Below are 22,893 nucleotides of genomic sequence, written 5' to 3'. Positions count from 1 at the left end.
AAGGCCAGGTGGACCGTGCTACCTGCTGGGATGCATGAGGGGGCATGAAGGGCAGAACCACAGGCACGGGGGATAAGGAGCCTTAAGTAACAGGCTTTCCTAGGGGTTGGTTTTACACTGATGCCTGATCATTCTTTCATGAAACAGGATGGCAAAGAAATAAACATACTGCTGGGAATGACAGTGGTAATTGGGCAATTTTCAAGCATTCAGTTGGCCCCATGAACTCCTAGGCCCCTGGAGGGTTTGCATTTTTAAAAGGCATATTCCAGAAAGGTTGTATGGACTGTCATTTCCACCAGCTATGCATAAGAATTCCTGTTTCCTACAACACTAAAATGACTAAAAAAATTTTGGCAATTTGATTTAAAAATAAATCCTTGCCAATTTGATAAGGAAGCAGTAGTATCTCATTGGTTTACATTGCATGATTTTAAATTATTAATGAGATTGAACTTTTTATATGCATTTTGTCCATTGCATTTTTTGGAGAAATTATCCACTTGTGTCATTTGCTCATTTTTCTATTGAGTTGTTTCTTATAGCCTTGAAAGAATACTTTAAATATTAGAAATATTTGTTTGTTATATCTACATAAATAATTTTTCATGCTTGTTATTTGACTTTTCACTTTATTATGTTGATTTTCATATAAGGTATGGACATTTTAATTTATGCAATTAAATTTGCTTTCTCTGATACTGTCTCAGTCGCTATGTTTATAAAACATCTGCCTCTTAAAGATAATGAGGATAACTACATTTTCTTCTAGGATTTTTATTAGCTCATTTTTTTTTTACATTTAAGTCTTTAATCCATCCAGAAGAATGAATGGTGTGGAACCATGCCATTACTTTTTCCAAAGAAGTTAGCTCATGCCTATAACTGTCATTTCATTTTAGGTATTTGCAATGCCTGTGAATCCCCCAACAATGTTAAATGGTAGCATAATAAAAGTACTCTTTGAATAGATTTTTCTTTATCTTAATGAAGTAATTATAGATATATTAAAAGTCTACAAGGATGTCCTTTTAATTCTTGTTTGTAATAATAATATAGGAACATCAGCCCAACTTCTCAACTAATTTCCAGTAGGAAATTAATTAAATGAATTATAAAATGTGCATACATTAGATTATTTTACCACCATTAAAAATTAGATTGTAGAAGAATATTTATATAATAGACAATATTCACAACATATTGTTAAATTTTAACTAAATAATATTATTATGTTTAGAATAGACAAGTTTCTATATATATATATATATATATATATATATATATATATATAGAGAGAGAGAGAGAGAGAGAGAGAGAGAGAGAGAGAGAGAGGATTTGGGTAGTTATTTTTGCTAATGGGATCTTTTTTATTTCCTACCTTATGCTTTCCCACAGCTTACAAATTTCCCATTATGTACACCTATAGCTTTTATAATCAAAATATACATGTTCAAGTAAAGTAAAATATTCTTTCTAAGAAATTCACTGTATTCCTAAAAATATTTTTTAAAAATAAACTTTTTATATCTGAAATGAGTATTTAATTTTACCCCATGCTTTTTTTCAGCCATCAACTTAAGGATAGTATAGTTTTTCTCATTTGATTTATTGCTCTCTACCTATTGACCAAATATATTATGAGATTTCCTACAAATAAACCCTACTTATCACCCTAGAAGCAGCTTTACCTAATTTTCCCAGACTAATATAACCCTGACGTAAGGGAGAGAAGCTAGGACCTTCACTAATTTATTTCACCCTTTGACATCATTTATGCTTTTTCAAAACAGAATTGTCTTACATGTGTTCCATATCATTTGATCCTATGACAAATACAGGCCAGGTAGGACTGTCTAATTTTACCGCCAAAAAAAAGGGAGGGTGTCCAGAAAAATTAAGTAAGCACATGGTCAGAGGGTAGTAGAGCCAGGAAAAGAACACAGGCTTGGAGAGAGCATACCTGCCCCCCTCCACGCCTCCCGGCAGGAGACCCCGCTGAGCTGTCCTTTCCGCTCATTCGGGAAAGCCCACACATTGTTGCCATCTCCCTGGCTCTCTGCTGAGGGGAAGACTTCCAGCATCAGCTATCAACCCACCAGTTACCACCCTCTGAGCCTGTAATTACTTGGATCTGATAGAACTGGCTTGTTCATAAAGTGAAGGAAATCTGGTCACCACGCCCAGGACGCTGAGCAAGAAAGGGGTGGTGGGGAGGGGAGTCTCTGGCCCTTTGGTGGCCTGTGCAGTGACAGACATCACAGCCTCCAGCGGAAGGCCTTGTTAGCCAGGGGCTGCTGACACATCATGGATCCTTAAGTCTGTCCTTAAAGAGAACTCTTATTACCAAAATGACTGTCTCATTTCTTCACATACCCTAGCAAGAACCCCCAATATCGTCACCCTTCTTGGGGCATTTTTTCTGGTTCTGGAAGGTTCTAGAACAGTGCTTCCCAACCTTTTTTTTTCTTTTTCTTTTTTTTTTGCCATGCCCCACCTAAGCATCTCTAAAATCCTGATGCCCCCCACCGTGTGACATATAATTCTTATTATTCAAAAACTGAACTCCTATTCACGGAGAGGAAGCCTAAAAGGCTATCAGCTTGATCTGAACAAGCTTCCAAAGAACATGGCATCCATGAAAGAGAAAAATTAAAGAATGAAAGGACAGTTGAAGTACTGAGGAAGAAATCACTGAGAAATTGTTTTTTAAAAAGTAATAATAATATGAAGTGATATAAAAAAATAGCAAATAATGTTTCAAAACAAAATACTAAAATGCATAAATATGTCACAATATATATTTATATACTGTATATGAAGCCCCTAGAACCACAAGAAATGCAAAAAATTCACTGTTAATAACTCATTCTCAAATTACCCCCCTTAAAAATCAAATTTTCCGCCAAGACCAGTTTGGCTCAGTGGATAGAGCGTCGGCCTGCAGACTGAAGGGTCCCGGGTTTGATTCCGGTCAGGGGCATGTACATTGGTTGCGGGCACATCCCCAGTGGGGTGGGGGGGGGGTGTGCAGGAGGCAGCTGGTCGATGATTTTCCCTCATTGATGTTTCTGGCTCTCTATCTCTCTCCCTTCCTCTCTGTAAAAAAATCAATAAAATATATTTTTTTTTAAATCAAATTTTCCCCCTGTGAGGAGTGTGCCCCACGTTAGGAATCACTGTTCTAAAGTCTGCCTTCCACTTCCAGAGACATGAGCTCTAGATAGGGTGACCAGTGTCCTGTTCGCCCTGAGACACAGTTTTTTCCTGGGGTCCAGGGTAATTGCTAAAGCACCCTTTCACTCTCAGGCAGCATGATGGCCACAAAGAATCAGCGATGCAGGGAGAAAAGATCTAGGCCCAAGATTTAGGATCAAAGCTCTCTAGCCCCATTGGGAGATCCTGTTTGCTATGCTTTCAAAGTATATCAGGCATCTGACCCATTTCCCTCCAGCTCACAACTCCCCCTGAGATGCTAAACATCATAACCTCTCACCTTGCGCCTCCTCCCTCTGTCCCTGAATCTATTTTTGGACACTATATCGACAGCCATCTTTTTACAATGTGAGTCAAAGACTGTCCCCTTTCTCCCCACCACCCTCAGTGTAAACACTCCAGTCCTCATTATGGCATACAATGGCCTTTGCAATATGTGTCTCAACCCTTCCCCCTCTGCTACCTCTCTGACCTCATCCCCTCTGCTTCTCTGAGTCCTTAGCTCTGCTGACCCACACTGCCCTCCTTGCTATGTCTCACACGTGCGTGGCCTCAGGGCCTTTGCACAGGCTAGCCCTTTTCCGAAAGTGCTCTTCCGCCAGCGATGTGCCTGACTACTTGTCTCTCCTCCTTAGTCCTTGTTCAAAGGTCACTCTCTTCATAGATCATTCTGACCATCCTTTTTAAAAAATAAAAAAATGAAAAAAAAATTGCAACACCTTCCTCCAACGCTCACCAGTTTATTCCAAGTACCCAGAACAGTGTTCTGGCATATAACAGATGCTCGATAAATATCGATTGACCAAAAAAAAAAAATACATGAAAGCCCCCAGATCCATTTTTCTTGACCCCAAATCCACTCCCTCTGGGCCCCCATACTCATCATTACCATTAAGGCCCCGTGGCCAGCCTTGACCTAGAGCCTGCCTTTAGGAAGTTCCATGGCATTCACCTGGGGCTTTCCTGGAGGAGGGTCTCACCCTGTCTCAGCTTTGCAACTCAGGTTACTTTTCTAGGAAATGATGAAAAGGGAGAGAGTAACCTCCTCTCAACTAGATGTGTGTCCAGGCCCAGTCCGAAGGCCCCGGGGAGTTGATAGCGATCTGGGCAGGCTCCACACCCGCCTCCTGCAGGCCTTGGGGGAGACGGGGGGAGCCCTGGTGATGGGGACAGACAGCCCGGCCGGTACCTGAGGCTTCGTGTCCTCTTCGTCCTTGTAGTAGTAGAGCTGCTGCGCCCTCAGCACGAAGTACCTCTGCTGCCAGTTTTTCACGATGGACCGCTGCTTCTTCAGCCAGCCCATCTTGATGGGCCTCTCCAGCGGGTTGGGGGTGGTCGACGGGTGGAAGGCTGCCATCTGCTCGCCGGTCATCACGCTCCTGGACCGAGCTATGGAGAGGAGCAGAGAGGCAGGCTGGCTGAGGGACATGGAGCAGTGAGCAGAGAGGGTGGCTGGAGAGGCGAGAGAGAGAGGAACCCCCGAGGGGGTGGAGAGGCGGCTGGGGCCCCAGCCAGGTCCTGCTCAGAGGTCCAGATCTGTATCAGAGAAAATCCCCCGTGACCCAGAGAGCTGCCTGCTCCCGCCGAGGCCAAGGCCGGCCGTCAGGAGCCCGAGGAGGAGGAGGGGAGAGTCGGGCCGCTGGCCTCGGCCCCCTCATTCTGCAAAGCGAAACACTGGCTGGAGACTTCTGAAGAGGAAGTGGCCGCAGCATCTGACACAAGGTGCTTCCTTTTTCCTGCGTGGGAGTCGATATCTGACAAGAGAGAGGAGAAAATAATGCCTCGCTCTGAGGGCTCCGGGTGAGTCCCCTGCAGCTGCAGAGGCACCGGAAGCTGCCGGGCATTCTTCACCGAGGGGGAGCCGGTGTGTTTGCTCTGGTCTCATTGTCCCATAGGGCCCTTCCCCAACCAACCTCCAAAACCCAGACCCCCCCCCAAAAAAAAAAACCCAGGTCCTGTCCACACAGCCCGCATGCAAGAAGCTGGCACCTCCTGAATGTTCCTGATGAGTGGCACTGAGGGCCATCCTGTCCCCTCCTCACTGAGAGCGTCCGCAGCCTCTTCTACTGGACCCAGGGCGTCCCCGAGCTGCGCTCTTGCTACCTGTTCAGTCCAGCTGTCCCTCCCTTGTGGCTGATAGCACACTAGTGTTCCGAAGGAAAATGGATCTGCCAGCAGAACACAAAAGCAGAACTTGAATCCAAGCCCTCTAATCCACCGTATTGTGTGGCTGGCTTTTGTTTTCACATAAGAGCTCTGCCTGGCGTTGGAACAGGGCCAGATTTCCACCGCAACTCCATGCAGAACAGCTCTCCTTCTCTTTCCTCCACAGGGAGGGGGGATCACCCAGCCGGAGGCCCCGTTTCAGCACGTCCTCTGAGCCTCACCTACCTCCTTTCCCAGACAGTTTAATGGAGCCCTTGAAACCGCCTTGGAGCTCCTCATCTCCTTGACTTTGAACTGTGTTCCACCCTTGCCAGTCCCCAGGGTCTCCATTCCTCTCCAGGCTGGAGGAAGTCTCCGTCTTATGGTGCTTTTCTTCAGCGTTTGTGGGTTCCCAGAACAGCCACGACTGAACTAAGCCAACCCTACTACCCCCTAGCTGCCTCCCACCTGGTTAGAGACCAGTGCTTCCTTTCCTGGCACTTCCACCCTGAGTGCATTCTGCAGCTTCTCTGTGCCTCAGTATCCTCCCTGGTTAAGACAGGATAATAATAGTCCCTACGCTATGGGGTTGTTATAGAGAGTAAACAAGCTTACAGATATAAACCACTTAGCACAGTTCCCAGTTCAAGGTAGCATATGTTACTCATTTTTATCAACAGGTGACTTTTACTTCCTAGTTCAAGGATGGAGATCAGCTTTGAGAGCTCCCTAATCTTACCCATTCATTTCAAAAAGTCGCCCCATCATCCAGCTTTCTCTCTTCCTTCATTCCTATCCCTAATGCACTGAATTGGCAACTTTTCCCATTGCTTTTGATTCCTTCCTCTCTGTCTCATTCTAGGCCTGTGGTTTTTGAGCTTTATTCATGTTCATGGCATATTTTAGCAAAGTTGTGTGTGGCATTAGAGAATCTTTCTCCCACTGATTACAACTGTACCCAGTTATCATCCTATTGACATGTCGCCTTTTAATCCTGTATTGCTGTCTGATCAGGGGTCTGTGTTCCTGTCACATGCCAGCTGACAGTCACCCCTTACTTCCTGCCAGGGTCCAGAGAGGTCATACTATGTTGTACACAAGCGACAAGACATACTTGATTCAACAGCCTCCTTCTGGACAGACATCAGCAGATGAGCTCATATACTCAATTATAGTAAAAAGTAATTTGACATTTTGATGACAATTGAGCAGCATGGCTTTGCATCTGTGAGTCCTGGAACCCCCGTTAAAATTCTCAGATTCTCACTCCTTAGTTAGCTGCCATCTTCCAGATCTTACATCTGTAACCCACAGAGCAGACACGGGGCTGGTCCCTTACGCTAAGGCTGTATAATACATCTGAAGGAACCATGGGAGGGTTTCAGCAGGAGTACAATGGGGAGGAGGGAATTGGAAGAACTGCATATAGGTCTGTGGCTCTCTAGCTCTGAGACTGTAACTTGCAAAAACTCATATCTGACCTTGAAAGAGAGTAAATAGTAGGGACTAATGGAAAGTGGTTCCCACACACATACATACACACACACACACACACAGTCAGGGAAGACTGGGGCATTGTGGCAGATGCTGTGTGATTCTCTTCACCTTAATAGCTTCTGTGTGGCCTAACCCAGCATGACTTTTGTCACTATGCAGCTGAAGCAACATTAGTCTTGGGAGCGGGGGTGAGGGAGGCCCCCTCCTAGCAGGGGCATAATTTGGAGTCTTCACTTGGCTTCTGGATGATCCATGTCACCATGAGGAGCCAGCACAAGAGAGGAAGAAAACAGACAGGTACCACCTGGTGATTATGAGGACTCAAGCTTCATGGGCTACCCCCAGAGATCCACAGAAATCGTTGGAACCACTACAGGAGACAGGAGAACCTAAAGGGCTCCGACAGCGCTGAAGAAGTGGGATGGGGGCACAGGAGCCAAAAAAACTCTGCAGGTTGAAGAGAATTAACTCCACACAGAACTCAGCTGCTGGGATATTATTCTATAGTTCGTTCTGAGAAATTGTTTACGCTCTGTTGTGGCAAACACAACCACCACAAAAACAAACAAACAAAACCCCAGGAAGCATCTGTGCATTGCAGAGTGGCCTGGCAAAGGCAGGAGCAGGTATGGGAATCTGGTGTTCTTAGACCCAGCCAGGAGGGGTGTAAATGCCCTCGTGACAAGTAGACAGCCACCTGTCTGCCTGCATATTGTCAAAGCCTTGGCTAGCCATCTTTTATAGTCCAGATACAACGCTGTTCACCCATACATCTACCGTGTTTCTTCAGCGCCTATGGCAGTCTCCAGCGTGGGCGGTGTGACTGTGGTCATGAGTCATATGTTAACAAGTTAGAGTGTGGATGGCTCAGTGAAAACCTCCACCCTGAAATTGGGCCTAAACTGGGGGAGATGATGGGTAGGGGTGGTGGGAGAGAAAAGGGCGGGGAGAGGACTCCAGTGACTAAGTAGGGGAACTTTCTGTCCTGTGTCAGGGTCATCTCCCACCTCAGCCCTCAGCGTTGCTGATCAGCCAGGCATATCATGAGATGATTTAAATATCAAGGACGAAAACCTACTGGGCCTTGAGTTTCACATAATTTTGACTAATCTTTCCTATTAGTCCCTTTGAACAGTCTCTGTTTGTGGGTGCGACTTGTTCCCGGATAAAATAAACAAAGAAATCCGTTACTATTTATGGAGCTGTTTGTCATAATGAAAATAATAACTGCGATAAGCTTCGCTTGTGAGCCAGTCCCTGCACACTGTGTGCGTGCTCCCAGCCCTTCAGGAAGGATTTCTGAGCCAGGCTGTGGGCTAGAGAGGGGGCTGCAGGCAGACCAGGGAGGCCTGGGGAAAGGCACTTGCTAAGCGTTTACAGAACACTCTGTTCAAGGGGGAAATGAGGGCCTCATGAAGTCAGCAACTCACCCCTACTGGAGTAGAGAGAGAAAGAACAACCCCTCACCCTGTGCTTTCAATACAGCAGCCACTTGCTATGAGTGCCAATGTACAAGAAAATGAATTAAGAAACTAAATTCAGTTCCTCAGTCACCCCAGCCACATTGCAAGCACTCAGTAGCCCCCTGTGGCTCCTGGCTAGAGTGGTGGACAACATGGACAGTGTGTCCATCATCACAGAAAGTTCTATCGGTCAGCACTGCCCAGAATCTGAGTGTCATCATTACTAACCACGGGACAAAATAGGCCACAAAGGTTGGGCAGCATTTCATCAAGTAGAGACATCAAGCTGGAGGGCCCAGAGAAAAAGTGGCTTCAGGTGGCAGAGAAGTTCAATCTTGACCTAAAAGGTAATAGGGAGCCATTTTGTGTACCTTAGCAAGGGAGGCCTGTGATAAAATATAGACAAATTATGTAACTGTACTGCATGTGCTGGATTTTAGTGTGTGGATGAGTGAGGGCACAAGGAAGGAAGGGAGAGGAGTAGAAGTGTACATTCCCAGGAATGTTGTTTCTGCAAAAATTGGCTGTTTTTTTGCCTGAAGTTGGAGCAAGAGAAAATTAAAGAAGGAAGTATAGATGGCGAGGTCAGCTTGGGAAGCGTTACCACTTCCTTTCTTTATATTCCCATCTCTTGACTTCTAATCCCCCAAAATAATCAATCACAAAATCTTCTTCTTTTTTGAGATATTTCTTCTTTCTTCTCTCAATTTTGCCTCAGTTTAGATTCTATTTTAGTAGGCTCCAAAATTGTAGGTGAGATGGAACAGTTCATCCAAAGCCGGAGGAACTACTAAAGGTGTTTCCTCAGTATGTTGGTATAAGCAGTACATTAGGCTAGGAACTATATATATATGGCTAATATGCAAATAGACTGGAACAACCAAACAACTGAACAACCAGTGTCACTATGATGAGCACTGACAATCAGGGGGCACACTCGGAACATGGCAGGCATAGGCATCGGGGACAGAGTACGGAACAAGGTGGGGATCAGGTGTGGCGGGATGATGGAGCAGGTGAGCAGGGCACTGGTCACTGTCATTGGGGCAAGCCTCTGGTGGTGACTGAAAATTCTTTGCTCCTGCATGCTGCAGTCCTGCCCAGCACTCACACACACTGCTGGCGCCTGGCGCAGGCCCCAATCTTTAGGTGCCATCAGTAGGTGCAAGTGGCGGCTGTCGGCCTCGATCACCCATAAGGGCTTCTCCACCTCCCCCCTGCTCCTGAGGGGTGTTTGAGTCAGCAGCCGCCACTAGTACCTGCTGATGGTGCCGGCCCCAATCACTTTGCACTGTCAGCAGGTGGGAGTGGGGTTGGGCCATGGCAGCAGTACAAGCGGGGTGTCCGGAAGACGGGGAACCAGGGGCTGCAGCAGGAGGGGCCATGTGGGGGCACGAAGGATGGGCCGAGATCCACTGCTGTGCCCACCACAGCCTTGCAGCCCACCATTCCTTTCAAGGTGCAGGAATTTGTGCACTGGGCCCCTAGTGTTTAAATAAATTTGAAAAGGGAGTAGAATTTATATGGTATATCCCCAGAAACCCTCTCCTGAACTGAAAACCTAATCTATCCAACTGCCTGCAGGAAATTTTGTGGGGATCTAAAGGACACCATGTTGCTAGCTGAACTTACCACCTCCCCCGCTCCTCACCTCCTACCATTCCCCTACCCCCCAAACAAATACACCCAAACCTGCTTTCCCTCCACTTGTCTCTATGATGTGCTGTGAGTGTCCTCTTTCAACCAACCAACCAAACCAGAAAGCTACCCCATTCCTAGAGACATCAGAATCAAAAACTCTTTTTTTCTGATCCCACCTTCCCCACTACCCTGACCTGGCTTTTTTGGCCATCTGTCCTCTCACTGTATTTCTATAATAGTTCTCTGACCTGTCTCCTCCTACCAGACCCACCTCTAGCCCATTGATGACATCATTTATGACATGGTCCTACTAAAACACAAATATGGCCATGTTATTCTCTGGCCTAAAAGCCTCTGATGACCCTCCAACATCTTTTTCCTAAAAGATGGAGGCTGAACTTTCTACCATGGGGCTCAGAGTCCTTTGTGGTTTTCTGACTGCATTCCTTGCTCTTCCTGCATACCATCCCATACTTCATCCATGACAAAATGCTATTCCCCTTGCTGAAATATAATGCCCATCACCCCTAATTTTATCTTTTGGAAAGCTCTCATTCATCCTTTAAGATTTAGTTCAGGCCACACCTCCTATGAGAAGCCTTCTCAGCCTAGCCAGACTGTTACTTCTTGGACTCCATTCCTTCTTAATTGAGACATATGCCCATCACACATTATAGCAAGCAATCAAACTCTTAGTTTCCTGGTTGAACTTCTGAGGAGACACTTTGCATATTAGCCATATATATATATATATATATATATATATATATATAGGCTCAATTTTATACTAAATGAGAGAAAAGTAAGAAGAAATGAAAGAGTGAAGGGATTAAGAAGGGAGAGAGAGAGAGAGAGAGAGAGAGAGAGAGAGAGAGAGAGAGAGAGAGGAGGCAAAAGAGAAGACTAGCTGGACATTGTACAATATTTCAGTTGCAAATCCAGAGACCTGAATTAGGATGGTGGCAATAGGAAAGGAAAGAGTAAGAGAGATAGCTGTGAGGTCACAACCACCAGACCTCAGCAACTGTCTGAACAAGGAAGATTGGGAGGCAAAGAATTTGTGAGGTTGCAGTTTGAGTGGCTCAGATAAGGTAGCCTTCTCTATCCACTCATGTGATGCACATTGGCCAAGCACTTGGCACGGATCAGGAACTGTGTCGGGTTCTGGGACATAAGATCAACCAGACACAGCCCTGCCCCCGAATAGCTTATAGACAGAGGAGGCCTGCTCATGGAAGCAGGGAAGGAAGCCAGAAAACAAGGTGGGTATGAACAGGTAGGGAGCCTGGCTCTGGCCATGATGAGATGTGAGGGTGGACTGAGGGCTTTAGACTTCCCAGAGTTCTAAAGGTAAAGCCCATAGATTAAGAAAGAGGTTAAGGAGGCCAGTTTAGCTCAATGGATAGAGCGCCTGCCTGAGGACTGAAGAAAGAGGTTAGGGAGAAAGAGGTGCAAACAAAAGCCAGGAGATTTGAGTGACATGAAAATCTCAGATCTGACTGCCACTGCCACTTGGGCTTTGTTGGATGCAACTGCTCCATGGAGTGTCGCTGCAACTGTCACAGCGAGTGTGCTGGCATGGGGACCACAACCACTGCCTGCTCTGCCCCAATCACACCAAGGGCAGCCACTGTGAGCAGTACCTCTTGCTCTTCGTGGGTTCTGCCTTGGGAAGCAAGACCTGCCGGCCCTGCCACACCTTGTCGTGGCAACAGCCACGTCTGTGTCTCTAGGAAGACGCTTGAAATGGCTGAGAGGGAGCCAGAGAAGTACTCCCTGGATCCAGAGGAGATTGAAAACTGGGTCCCAGTGAAGATGAGGCTGTGTGTGTAAACTGCCAGAATAACAGCTCTGGGGACAAAGGTGAGAGCTGCCTCCACGGCTACTTCCTCCTGGATGTCAAGTGCACCAAATGCCAGTGTAATGGCCATGCAGATGCCTGTAACGAGCAGGACGGGACAGGCTGCCCATGTCAGAACAACCCAGAAACGGGCACCTGCCAGGGGAGCTCCCCAGTGAGCCCTGAGACTGCTACTAGTACCAGATACACCTGGATAAATGAGTCATGGGCCAAGGGCCCCGCAGCACCAAGGGATCAGAGCTGGGAGGAGGCAGCCCGGCCCAGGCAGGACCGACATTGTGGTTTTGAACTCTGTGGTCATGGGGTCAAGGTCAGCCTGACAGACTGCTTCTAGCTCCTGTCAGTTTCAGGCCCTGGGCAGTGATGCTGGACAACCCAGAAAAGAGCCTCTTGTGGGGGAATCACTGGGGCTGATGAGGAGACAGACTCCACTATAGATAGCCAAGACTTAAGTGTTGCAAATGCCAGAAAACCCATCTTGTAGCTTATGCAAAACAGAAATAGTATTGGCTCTCAAAGAAAAGGACAACAAAAAAAAGAGAAAAGAAAACAAAAGAAAACCTCAGATCGGAAAAGTAACACAATAGATATTCTGAAACCAAAAGAGATGAGCACAGAGGACTTGAGCATTGAGGGAAGCATTTTTTTTTAAATATATGTTTTTATTTATTTTAGAGAGTGAGGAAGGGAGAGGGAGAGAAACATCAATGAGAGAGAAATATCACCATCGACCTGCTGCCTTCTGCATGCACTGCACTGGGGATTGAGCCCACAACCCAGGCATGTGCCCTGACCAGAAATCATACCTGTGACTCTTGCTGCATGGGCCGAAACTCAACCACTGAGCAACACCAGCCAGGTGATGAAAGCATTTTTAACTTGAGACTATGTAGACAAACTCAGATACAAGACAGAAAACATGTGTGGGCATATTATACAGAGGGAAAATAATGTTCAAATAAAAGATATATAGCACAGGTTTCCTTTAACAAAGAAACTCATCTTTCTTATCCCTAGTCAATCAGAAACATTTTTGGGGCACTTCTTATGCACAGGGAGGGCATGGTTTAAAACATAAAGGAAATCATCTAAATTTGTAAACTCAAGACTTGTGGGGTTTCAAACATGCACTGTACATCTGGCACATAAAAATGCAGTCCGTCACTCCCCGTTGCCATGGCTGCCTCAATTGCAGCCCATTTCATGATGTCATACTTGCCTTGTAAAAAAAAAAAAAAAAGTGGGATTAGCAACCAATTCATGGATTACAAAGTGTTGAGAGAGGTAAGCATCTAGTTTATCTGGTAAAATCAGAACGAGAAAAGAGTACCACTGACGAAAGTGTAGAATGGAAGCTCAACCATCAGCAAGTAGGTTCCCAGTGGCCGGGGTTTTTCTGTATTTTTCTTCACCAATGTAACCACACCTCCTAGAAGGGCATCTGTCCAATTGAAGGTGCCCAGTACATATTTGCTGAGTGAATCAGGTGAACATTTTAGAATGAAATGGGAGCCACTATCAGGCATTTTATATTGGCCACAACTATTGGCCAGTTTACCTACTTGTGGGATTTCTAGACAATTGCCCCCTCAGCAAGGTGGCCAGTAGAAGATGTCATTCCCGATGTAATAACAATCCACATCAATAGTGATATGTTTACTACAAACATGTTATAAGCCTAGTTTCATGTAATGCTCACTCAAATGCTTTGTGGTAAGCACTGTATTGTCATCCCCATGTTACCAATGAGCAACTGAAGCTCAGAGAAGTGAGGTGATCTGGCCCAGTTACATGACTGGAAATCTGATTTCAAAGCCCAGTATCCACGCAGCCCCTGGAGAAGCATGCATTCTTGTGATGGGGAGAGGCATTGGCATTGAAAATCGGTGGTTAACAATTCACAGGGCCGGCCAGGAGAGTGACGTGAAGGAGAGATGGCACCCCCTCTTCAAATGGGAAGAGAACAAAGCCATTCTTCCTAAACCATCACGTGAGGCACCTGCCTCAGCCTCCACCCATTTTGCCTTAATATTAAGCATAAACAAATTTGTGTTATTTTTTTTTCCATTCAATGTGTGGTCTTCAAAGCTCAGCTGGCCTTGGAACAAAAAGTGACCACACAATGGCACTGAAACCTCAAGTGCATCGCTAGGCTGAGCTGACACCCCAACAGGAAATAGACATATTAGGCAGTCCTGCTGGGTCTTACCAGCCCTCTGCCCAAGCTCATTTGAAGAGATTTAAGGATTCTGACCAAAGCCCAATGTGGTCCAGGCGTGGGAGGGAGGAACATGGAACTAACCTGAGGCGGGCCCAGCACTCACAGCCAGCTCACAGCCCACGCCCCACCCCAGCTGAGAAGGGAGCTGCTGGGGGACGCGTGAAGTAGCAGACACATCACTGCCTCCCTGATAAACAGGGGTTCCTACACCGTTGCCTACATCCTGCGTGCATGCACACACACACACACACACACACACACACACACACACACAGACACACACACACACGGGTGCACACACGGGAGCACACACAGTCCCTACATGCTCCATCCCCCATACACCACACACATGCAGACACTCAATCTGTCCAATTATCATCATACAGGAAAGATGGCCCACATAGGAGAAAATTAAGTCTTCTAACTTCAGAAACTCCAGTCTTGCTTTCTTGATCCCCTTTCCCCCCTCTCCAAAGCCATTTGCCCTCCAGGATGAATCACCCCCTCATTCAGGAGGGTGAGGAACTTTTATCATCTTTCTACTTTCAAAACCTGGCATGCAGAGTTCAGGATGAATTTATCTTGCAATTACCCTCCTAGATTTTTTTTTTTTTAATTCTAAGTTTCATTTTCAACTTTGGTATAGGGAGAACTCTACCCGGTGTCAAAGGCAGCAAGCTGTGACTGAGGACAGCAAAGGGGCTTGCCCTGTGTGTGCACCTGCCATTCAATCACACAGGGTTTTCAGCACAATCACAGGGGAGATAAATTTACATATCCTCGTTAATAAATAAAAAAAATCTAAAAGTTGTTCTCTGGCTGCCTGCTAGCATTTACAGGAATTGAGCAGGTTTAATTTCCTCATGTCCTATCGCTTGTAGAAATGTCCTTCACTGTTTCACAAGCGAGCATTTCAACCCAAAAGAGCAAATTCTGCTTTGGAAAGGGACTTAGCATACATGGCCATGTCTTTTGCAGGAAGAGGCAAAATTGTGGCATCAGTAGCAATAGGAAGGGGAGAGAAAGAGGAGAGAGAGAGAGAGAGAGAGAGAGAGAGAGAGAGAGAGAGAGAGAGAGAGAGAGAGAGAAGACAGGGAGGAAGGGAGAGAGAGAATTGGTTTTCTGTTTCTTCTTAGGCTTGCAAAGTCTTTTGCACTCTCACAAATTCGTTTGACTGGCTATCTTGCAGGACCACCCCTCCGGTGTGCTGTGTGTTTCGCAGGAATTTCCAGCGCAGTTGCTTCTTGTGGGTGTATGGCTCTATCAGTTGCAACACTTCACGGCCCCCTCTGCCTATTTTTGCATAACAGGAAGCCGAATATAATCACAAGAAGCTTACAGAATTGTGACTGCTTCCTCCTAAGCACTGCTGGGGCTGCCTATTCCTCAGCACAAGGAGAAGTGGAGATTTGGCAATTGTTGTGGACGATATGGCTGTTTAACTGTGTACCAAGCTAACAGCCTTCCCAGACAGCTGTGTAAGGAAGGCCTTGGCGTCACGCAAGACTATGGGACGCTGTGCTCAGCAGCAACATGATGTGCTAAAGCGAGAGGGCATGAGAGGTACTGACCTTTTCATTGTCAACGCCAGTCATTTGTTCTAGGTCAGAGGTTTTGCTCAGTCATTAATATTTGTACTTAAAGTATTCGTATTTAGCAGAGTCAAATGAATTCTGTGGCCCCAGCAGCCATAGCAGCAATTTAGCCCTGGTGGTGCTCAAGGACTAGTACCAATGATCAAGCACTCAGCCTTGATTATGTCTCTCTTGGGGCCTCCACTGGTTTTCAGAAATTGTGATCTTTAACTTTGTCATTCTACTAAGAATGTGAACCAGAAACAATTATTGCTGTGGGATGGGCCTGGCTTTCAAGTCATAATATAATTCTCTTAGTCTACAACCTGATAAAAATATTCTATTAAATATGAAGACAATTAGATTATGGATAGAGAATAGTTACCAATAAATTACTAATTAGTTTTGGTAAGTGTGATCAGGCAATGCCGCTGTGATATCACTGTAATGAGGCAGTTATTAATATATAATAGGAAAGGAGCAAAGAGGAGGTCAGAGATTCTAAGCGTGTCATTTGGGCAGCTTGACCAAGAAACCACCAGCCCATTCCCTGCAGGTTAAAGGGGAAAATGGGCATATGCACAGTGATTCCAGATGACGTAGGTAAGATACTTGCCTATCAATCAAGCCTGGAGAACCATGGATTGGCTAGATTAGGCAAGGCCATTGCAAACCCATGAAAATTTGCGACTACAAAATCCCTCAAAGGAGCTCTCCTGTAACTTGGCTCTTGGCTCTCTGGTTCCTTTGGGGTTTTTTGCTTCTGCTTCCTGCTTTTGCCCATGTTTCCTCCATAGCCATGTGACCCTTCAGACCCCATATGCAATGGACTGATGGACAGCAGCAGGAAACACACACTAAACTAGCCTGATGCTGGATTGGATTATGCCCTAACATAGTACAGAGACTCTGGACACTGACTTTGATTTTAGCTCTACGGAAAGCAAAATGGGAGCTTCTATGGTGGGCCTGAGGGAAATGGGTCCATGGAAACTTTGGGGGCTGATTCCACAGAAATAACGCTTCCTACGATATGTCATCTTCCCTTGCGAATCTCAAAAAAAATTCCTTTATGGGGATATCGCAAAGAGCCCACTCCCACTAGCAACTAGTGGAGACCTGGAGGTCTCTCCACCAATAACTACTTAAAAAATTAAATGTTCCTATTTTTAAAGATGTATACTTAAGCATAAGGAATAAAAACATAGTGCCTGGAATTTGCTTAAAAACATCTCAGCAAAGAAACAAAATAAAAGGAAAAGGATAGATAAAGCACATGTGACAAAACCGTGATAATTATTGAATTTCAGTAATAGATATACATGGAGGTTCAGTATACTTATTCTCTGTGTTGTGGTTTGAAATATGTATATAATAAAAACACTCTTTTTCAAGATTCTAGTAGGTTTTTGTTTTGTTTTTTTCACACATCAGCTATCACCCTGAACTTCAACTTGCTCGTTTTCCCAGGCCCACATTTCCAGACCTGTTAGTGACTTCTCAGAGCCCAGCAGAATGATACTATGCAGATGCTGTACCACACACGTACGCATTCGCTCCGGAACAGACCCTGCCCATCCATTTCCCCTGCACTGTCATTTTATCAGTTAATGAAGGGGAAGAACCGAGGGACTTCTGATGTTTCCAGTTATGGATAGTATTTCCTGTAAAGCCAACTTTTCCTCACTTAGTGATGTTGATGGTGTGTGTGTGTGTGTGTGTGTGTGTGTGTGTGTATGAGAAAGAGGAGTGGACAGCCCCACTTTGAAGAGTGCTTGCAGGGAAGGCTTTGTCTCACATGACAATTCCTTTTGACTGGGAGTAATGTCTGGGACAGGTGGGGCCTAGTACAAGCTCACTAGAAGAATGGAGTGACTGGTTATCAGTGTTTGCAGTGGCAAAAGTTGGAGGAACTGATAGTCCACAGTCTATCAGTGTATCAGGATCATCGACACTTGATAGCTCCCCGGGCCCTGTGGAGAGGGGCAGGCAGTATGGTGCAGTGGGAGGTGTATCTGATTAGACATCAAGAGACCCAGGTTCAAGTTCTAGCTCAGACATAAGCCAGATGTGCAATTTTCTGGGCCTTTTTGAGCCTTCATTTCCTCATTTGTAAAATAACAGGATAGAAATAAACCATCTTGAATGCATATTCAACTCTAAATTTTTTTTATTGACCTACAAAACATCTCTCAGCCAACTGCTTTGTGTAGTAATCCTACTGTAGGTGCAGTGCATCAAACTTAATTTGCCAACTGATTCAGGACTCCATTTCTACACCAAAAACATATGCCTCTAGAGATGCATTTCTTTCATTGATTAAGAAAAGTTGATTTTGCAAAATACATACTCTGGGTGATTTTGATCAAACAAGATGGTTTGATAAGTTTCTGGTTAGAGTGTTTGTGAATTTTAATATTAAGTTAAAGAAGATCCCCTTTGCAGTCCCCTTAAAAACGCAGGGTGGGAAGCAGGAAGACAAAAGTCACTGTAACTATTACTCAAGGATTGACAGCTCAATAGGCTGTGTGGCCTATTTGTTCTGGGGTAATACCTTAACTCCCAAATACCACAGAGCCACCACCTTCTGGATAGATCTCTCCAACTCTAAAAAAGACTTTACATATCAAAAGGGCAAATGCATCCATGCCCTTTTAATCAAGGAGGTCTTCTAATAATTTAGCAAAAGCAATAATATATACATATTAAGTTTATTTACAAGTGTATTCACTGCAGTTAAAAAAAATGTATACAACTAAATGTCCAATAACACAGATTCGTTTGAATGAACTATGCTATATCTACAAAGTAAAATACTAAGTTGCCTTACAGTAAATGCTTTATTGGCTTCCAGGACATGGGAATACATTGAATTTGTGAGTAAAGTTAAAAATTACTTCTTCCATAACAGTATATATATATGGTAAGTACATTTTGTTAAAAAAAAAATATGTTCTACACACATATTGTGACATAGGAAAAGCATAGATACCCATGAGGTGTAGCACAGAAAAACAAAAATGGCAAGGTTCACATAAGAATGGAATTTTCCAGAGATGTTGGATTATAGCTAATTTTTGTGTCTTCTATTTGCTGTAATTTTTCATTCTTTTAAAAAAAGTTATTTATAAATGCTCTTTGTCAGTTTTCTCTTCAATGACCTGAAGGCTGAGTTTCCCAATCTATACATTTGAAGACTTAAAGTGGGTCAAGAAAGATGAAATCACTGAGAGGAATCTGTCCCAATGTTAGGAAGGATTTACAGAATCTAAACCAAAGCAAATTCCAAACATCTTGAAATTGAACATTTCGGGAGCTAGCTCTGTCACCTTGGGCACATCACCTTCTGTGCCAGATGGGACATTGCACCAGTAAGAGACAATATGTGTGTCCCTTGTGTCATGTAAAGTAGGTATAGATTTGCTTATTATTCTTGTTAACAAGGTTTATACATATATAAAACGAGGTTGTTGACGAAGATGCTTGCTAAGACCCTTCTCAGCCCCCCAATTCTTCTTTTTAAATATATTTTATTGATTTTGTACAGAGATGAAGAAAGAGGGATAGAGAGTTAAAAACATCGATGAGAGAGTCATCAATCAGCTGCCTCTTGCACACCCCCTACAGGTGATATGCCCGCAACCAAGGTACAATACATGCCCTTGACCGGAATTGAACCTGGGACCTTTCAGTCCCCAAGCCAACACTCTATCCATTGAGCCAAACCAGTTTCAGCTCAGCCCCCCAATTCTTATGTTATTTGCTTACTCACAGTTTCTATTATACCAGTACTGTATGCAGCAGGTGAAAGAGCAGCAGTGAGGGGTTCACTATTTGGGAAAGAATATAAAGAAAAAAGCACTCTGGGAAGGAAAGGACCAGTACAGCTTGGAACTGTCAGCCAAGACACCCCAGAAACCTCAAAGCCCGATCATGTTCTTTGGGGCTAAGAAGAAAGGGCCACAGGAATGCCGAGGGAGCATGAAGGGGGTTACTCTAGGAGTGCTCAAGAAGGAAGAACCACTTAGAATTCCATGCAGTTTGACCTCATGGGGTAACAGTTCCATTTCCAAAGTTCCATTGTAATAACCAAAGCGTTGCTTCAGTGATAATGAAAGAAAAATGGGAAATGAAAGTAAAAGTAAGGAAGGATGCTCTCTGTGTGCTATCTTTTGGGAGGATTTCTGTGAGATGTCGGACGGTGGGCATTGACCTGACAGAAAAGCTAACCATCCCACAATTCAGTATATATAGGGAACAGGGAGGGCTCCAATTTTCCAGAAAGAATCTGCACCAACATTCAGAAAAGAGCATCATTGCTGGAGGCAGGGGGCAGATGCTCACAGAACAGGGGCCTGGCTGGGGCATGTGGCAGCATACCCCAGGTGCCCACAGTCCTGCCAGAGAAATCAATGGTGGCCCTAAACTGAGGCCCTGCACTGATGAGTGTAGGAAATAGGAGAAAAAGAAGCTCCCTGAACAGAGAAGGAGCTTCTTTCTCTAAACTGGACGCTTCTTAAATCATTACCCATAAGCTTCCCAGGCCACCCAGCCATTCCACATCCATGGGAAGTGAGGCGGACGCCCACAAAACTTCCATGCAAATATCCCCAGCAGCAGTACTCTTAATGGTCAAACTGGAAACAGTCCGGGCTCCATCAGCTGGCGGATGGTAAAACAACGCGAGATAGCCAGGCTGTGCAGTGCCACCCCAAAATAAACAGGAATGAAGTGCTAACACATGCTGCACATGGCGAACCTCAAAAACGTTATGCTAAGAGAAGGAAGCTGAATGCAAAAGACAATGTATTATGAGCCCATGTATAAAAAATACCCACTAGAGATGGAAAGCAAGTGAGTGGTTGCCTGGGGCTGAGGGTCAGAGCAAGGACTGACTGAAAATGGCAGGAGGCAACCTTCCGTCCGGAGTGGTAAAGGTGTTTTAAAGATGCACTGGACTGCCCTGGAATGGTGTTTCTCGTAGGTAGAGCCAGCCTGCAGACCAAATGGTCTCAGGTTCAATTCCTGGTAAGGGCACGTACCTAGGTTGCAGATTCAATCCCTGGTCATGGTTGGGGTGCATGCAGGAGGTAGCCAGTTGAGATATCTCTCTCTCTCCCTTTCTCTTTCTCTCTCTCTCTCTCTCTCTCTCTCTCTTTTTCTCTCTCTCTCACCATTCCCTTCCTTCCTCCCTTCTACTCTCTCTAAAAACCAATGGAAACAATATCCTTGGATGAGGATTAACAACAAAGACACCACATTGTACTAATGCTGTATGTTATAAATTTAATAAAAATCATTGAATTGTACACATAAAACAAAATAATCTATGGTATTTAAATTACACCACAATAAAGCAATAATAAGAAAGATCAGGAACTATATATATTTAGCTGCCACATACACAAAGGAACCACAGTAGAAGCAGTGAGGATCTGAACAGCCTGCATAGAAAAGTAAGGAATAATTCCTAAGTCATTTTATATGGACCATACACCACCTGAAATTTGAGATTTGCCCCTGTTTTGTCACTCGTGTATCTCAAGTGTCTAGAATACTCCTGGGATGCAAGGATAGTTTCATATTAGGAAAACCATTAAGTGATTTATTAATCAATAGGTAAAAGAACTAAAAAGCCATATACTTTGAAACGATTGAGAACTTACATTTGATAAAGTTCAACAATGATTTATATCAGAAAACGAATTATCAAGAATACTTCCTTAAAGTATTCTTGGTAAAGCATGTGTCTCTAACCAGCAGGAGGGAATTGAGAGAGTACTCTACATCCCTGAAAATTCAACTATGGAAAATTAGAAGAACCATAAGTTCTTAGGAAGCAGCTCAAGTGTTTGGCATTTTGCAGTGCAAGGAAAATGAAATACAGGTGCAACACTTCAAAGAAATAAAAAATGACACAGCAAAAAATATCTGACATTTCTACCATGTCATATAATTGAGAACCTTGGAATGTGTGAAAATTTCCATCCCTGGGACATTTTGCAATGCTGTTGAAAGTTTTGATGGTTTGACAAAAGAAATCATTCTAACATTTAGGAACCAAAAATAGAAGAACATCAACACCAATGTCATGCTTAGAACTGCTGACTTGTGGGAATAATTGAGAATTTACCTTGTCATAAAAATAGGTTGTTTGCCGGTGTTTCTGTTCATTTCAGGCAACGTTTTGCAGTACGTGGGCGAGGCTTTGCCGAAGACAGAACTTCCCCTGTGATTCTGCCTCTGACATCCTGCCTCCTCTTCTAAGCTGTCAAACATTATCAGCTGTCTGGAGAGGGGGGCAGGGGACCAGGGAGATGGCTTGGGAGGTTCCCTTTTATCACCCAAGGTTCTCACAAAAATGTTAGGATTTAGTCTGCGTGCATCTGTGAGCAACTAAAGTGCCTCTGTCTGACTTGGGCTTTTGTGGTCAGACACAGGCCTGGCCCTCATATGCCTTGACGGTTCTTGCAGCCTCTACACCAACTCTCTGGTTGCCGATGGAAGAACTAGAAGAACGCCATTCTCCTTCCTTTTTTCTTTACCAGCGTGTTTGCTTTCAGCTAACAGTCACTTGAAGGATGAACTAAACATTAAAGTCCTGGATGCAGAAGCTGAAGAAGCAGGAAGCTCAGACAGACAAACAGGAAGTGGGAGAAGGGAACCACGAACCAGGATTTTGTGACTGACGCTGTGACACCCAGGATTCACTCCCATTTTCGAGGACTTCTGACCTGGCACATCTTATAGCATAAGAGACTTTTTCCCTGTGAAAACTACTTGCCATGTTTGGGTGTGTTGTTTTTCTTTTTAAGGGCATAATTTCACTAAACTCCAAACGTTCACTAAATAGAGGTTCAGCCGCAACCAGTTTGGCTCAGTGATAGAGTGTCGGTCTGCGGACTGAAAGGTCCCAGGTTCGATGCCGGTCAAGGGCATGTACGTTGGTTGCGGGCACATCTCTGGTAGGGGGTGTGCAAGAGGCAGCTGGTCTATGTTTCTCTCTCATTGACGTTTCTGGCTCTCTATCTCTCTCCCTTCCTCTCTGTAAAAAATCAATAAAATATATTTTTTCAAAAAACATAGAGGTTCATCCAATAAAATAATTGATATGTCTTATAACAAACTGTCGTGGGCACACTTAGGAAAGAATTCATAATATTTATGTAGTGTGCTCAGGGATGAATCCTTTTTTTCTCCTTCAATGCCACCCTTGCCCTCTCTCCTCTATCCTAGCATTATTTTATTGTCCCGACTATGATATGGCTGACTTCA

General features: G+C 44.6%; 1 protein-coding gene across 4 annotated transcripts in view; it reads right to left on the bottom strand.

Moving 5' to 3' along the window:
• The window catches only part of ARHGAP25 (Rho GTPase activating protein 25), an 81,771-nt gene that overhangs the window by 37,852 nt on the left and 21,026 nt on the right, over nucleotides 1-22,893 (bottom strand). For all 4 annotated transcript variants that reach the window (XM_036435578.2, XM_036435580.2, XM_036435577.2 and 1 more), the window contains exon 2: nucleotides 4,406-4,605. In XM_036435578.2, coding sequence (XP_036291471.1) covers nucleotides 4,406-4,605 — 200 coding nt within the window. The remainder of the gene's footprint in view (nucleotides 1-4,405; nucleotides 4,606-22,893) is intronic.

Source organism: Pipistrellus kuhlii, unplaced genomic scaffold (assembly GCF_014108245.1).
Source record: "Pipistrellus kuhlii isolate mPipKuh1 unplaced genomic scaffold, mPipKuh1.p scaffold_m20_p_13, whole genome shotgun sequence".
Classification (NCBI taxonomy): Eukaryota; Metazoa; Chordata; class Mammalia; order Chiroptera; family Vespertilionidae; genus Pipistrellus; species Pipistrellus kuhlii.
Note: the sequence above shows the minus strand (reverse complement) of the source record. Positions and strands in the feature narration are given on the sequence as shown.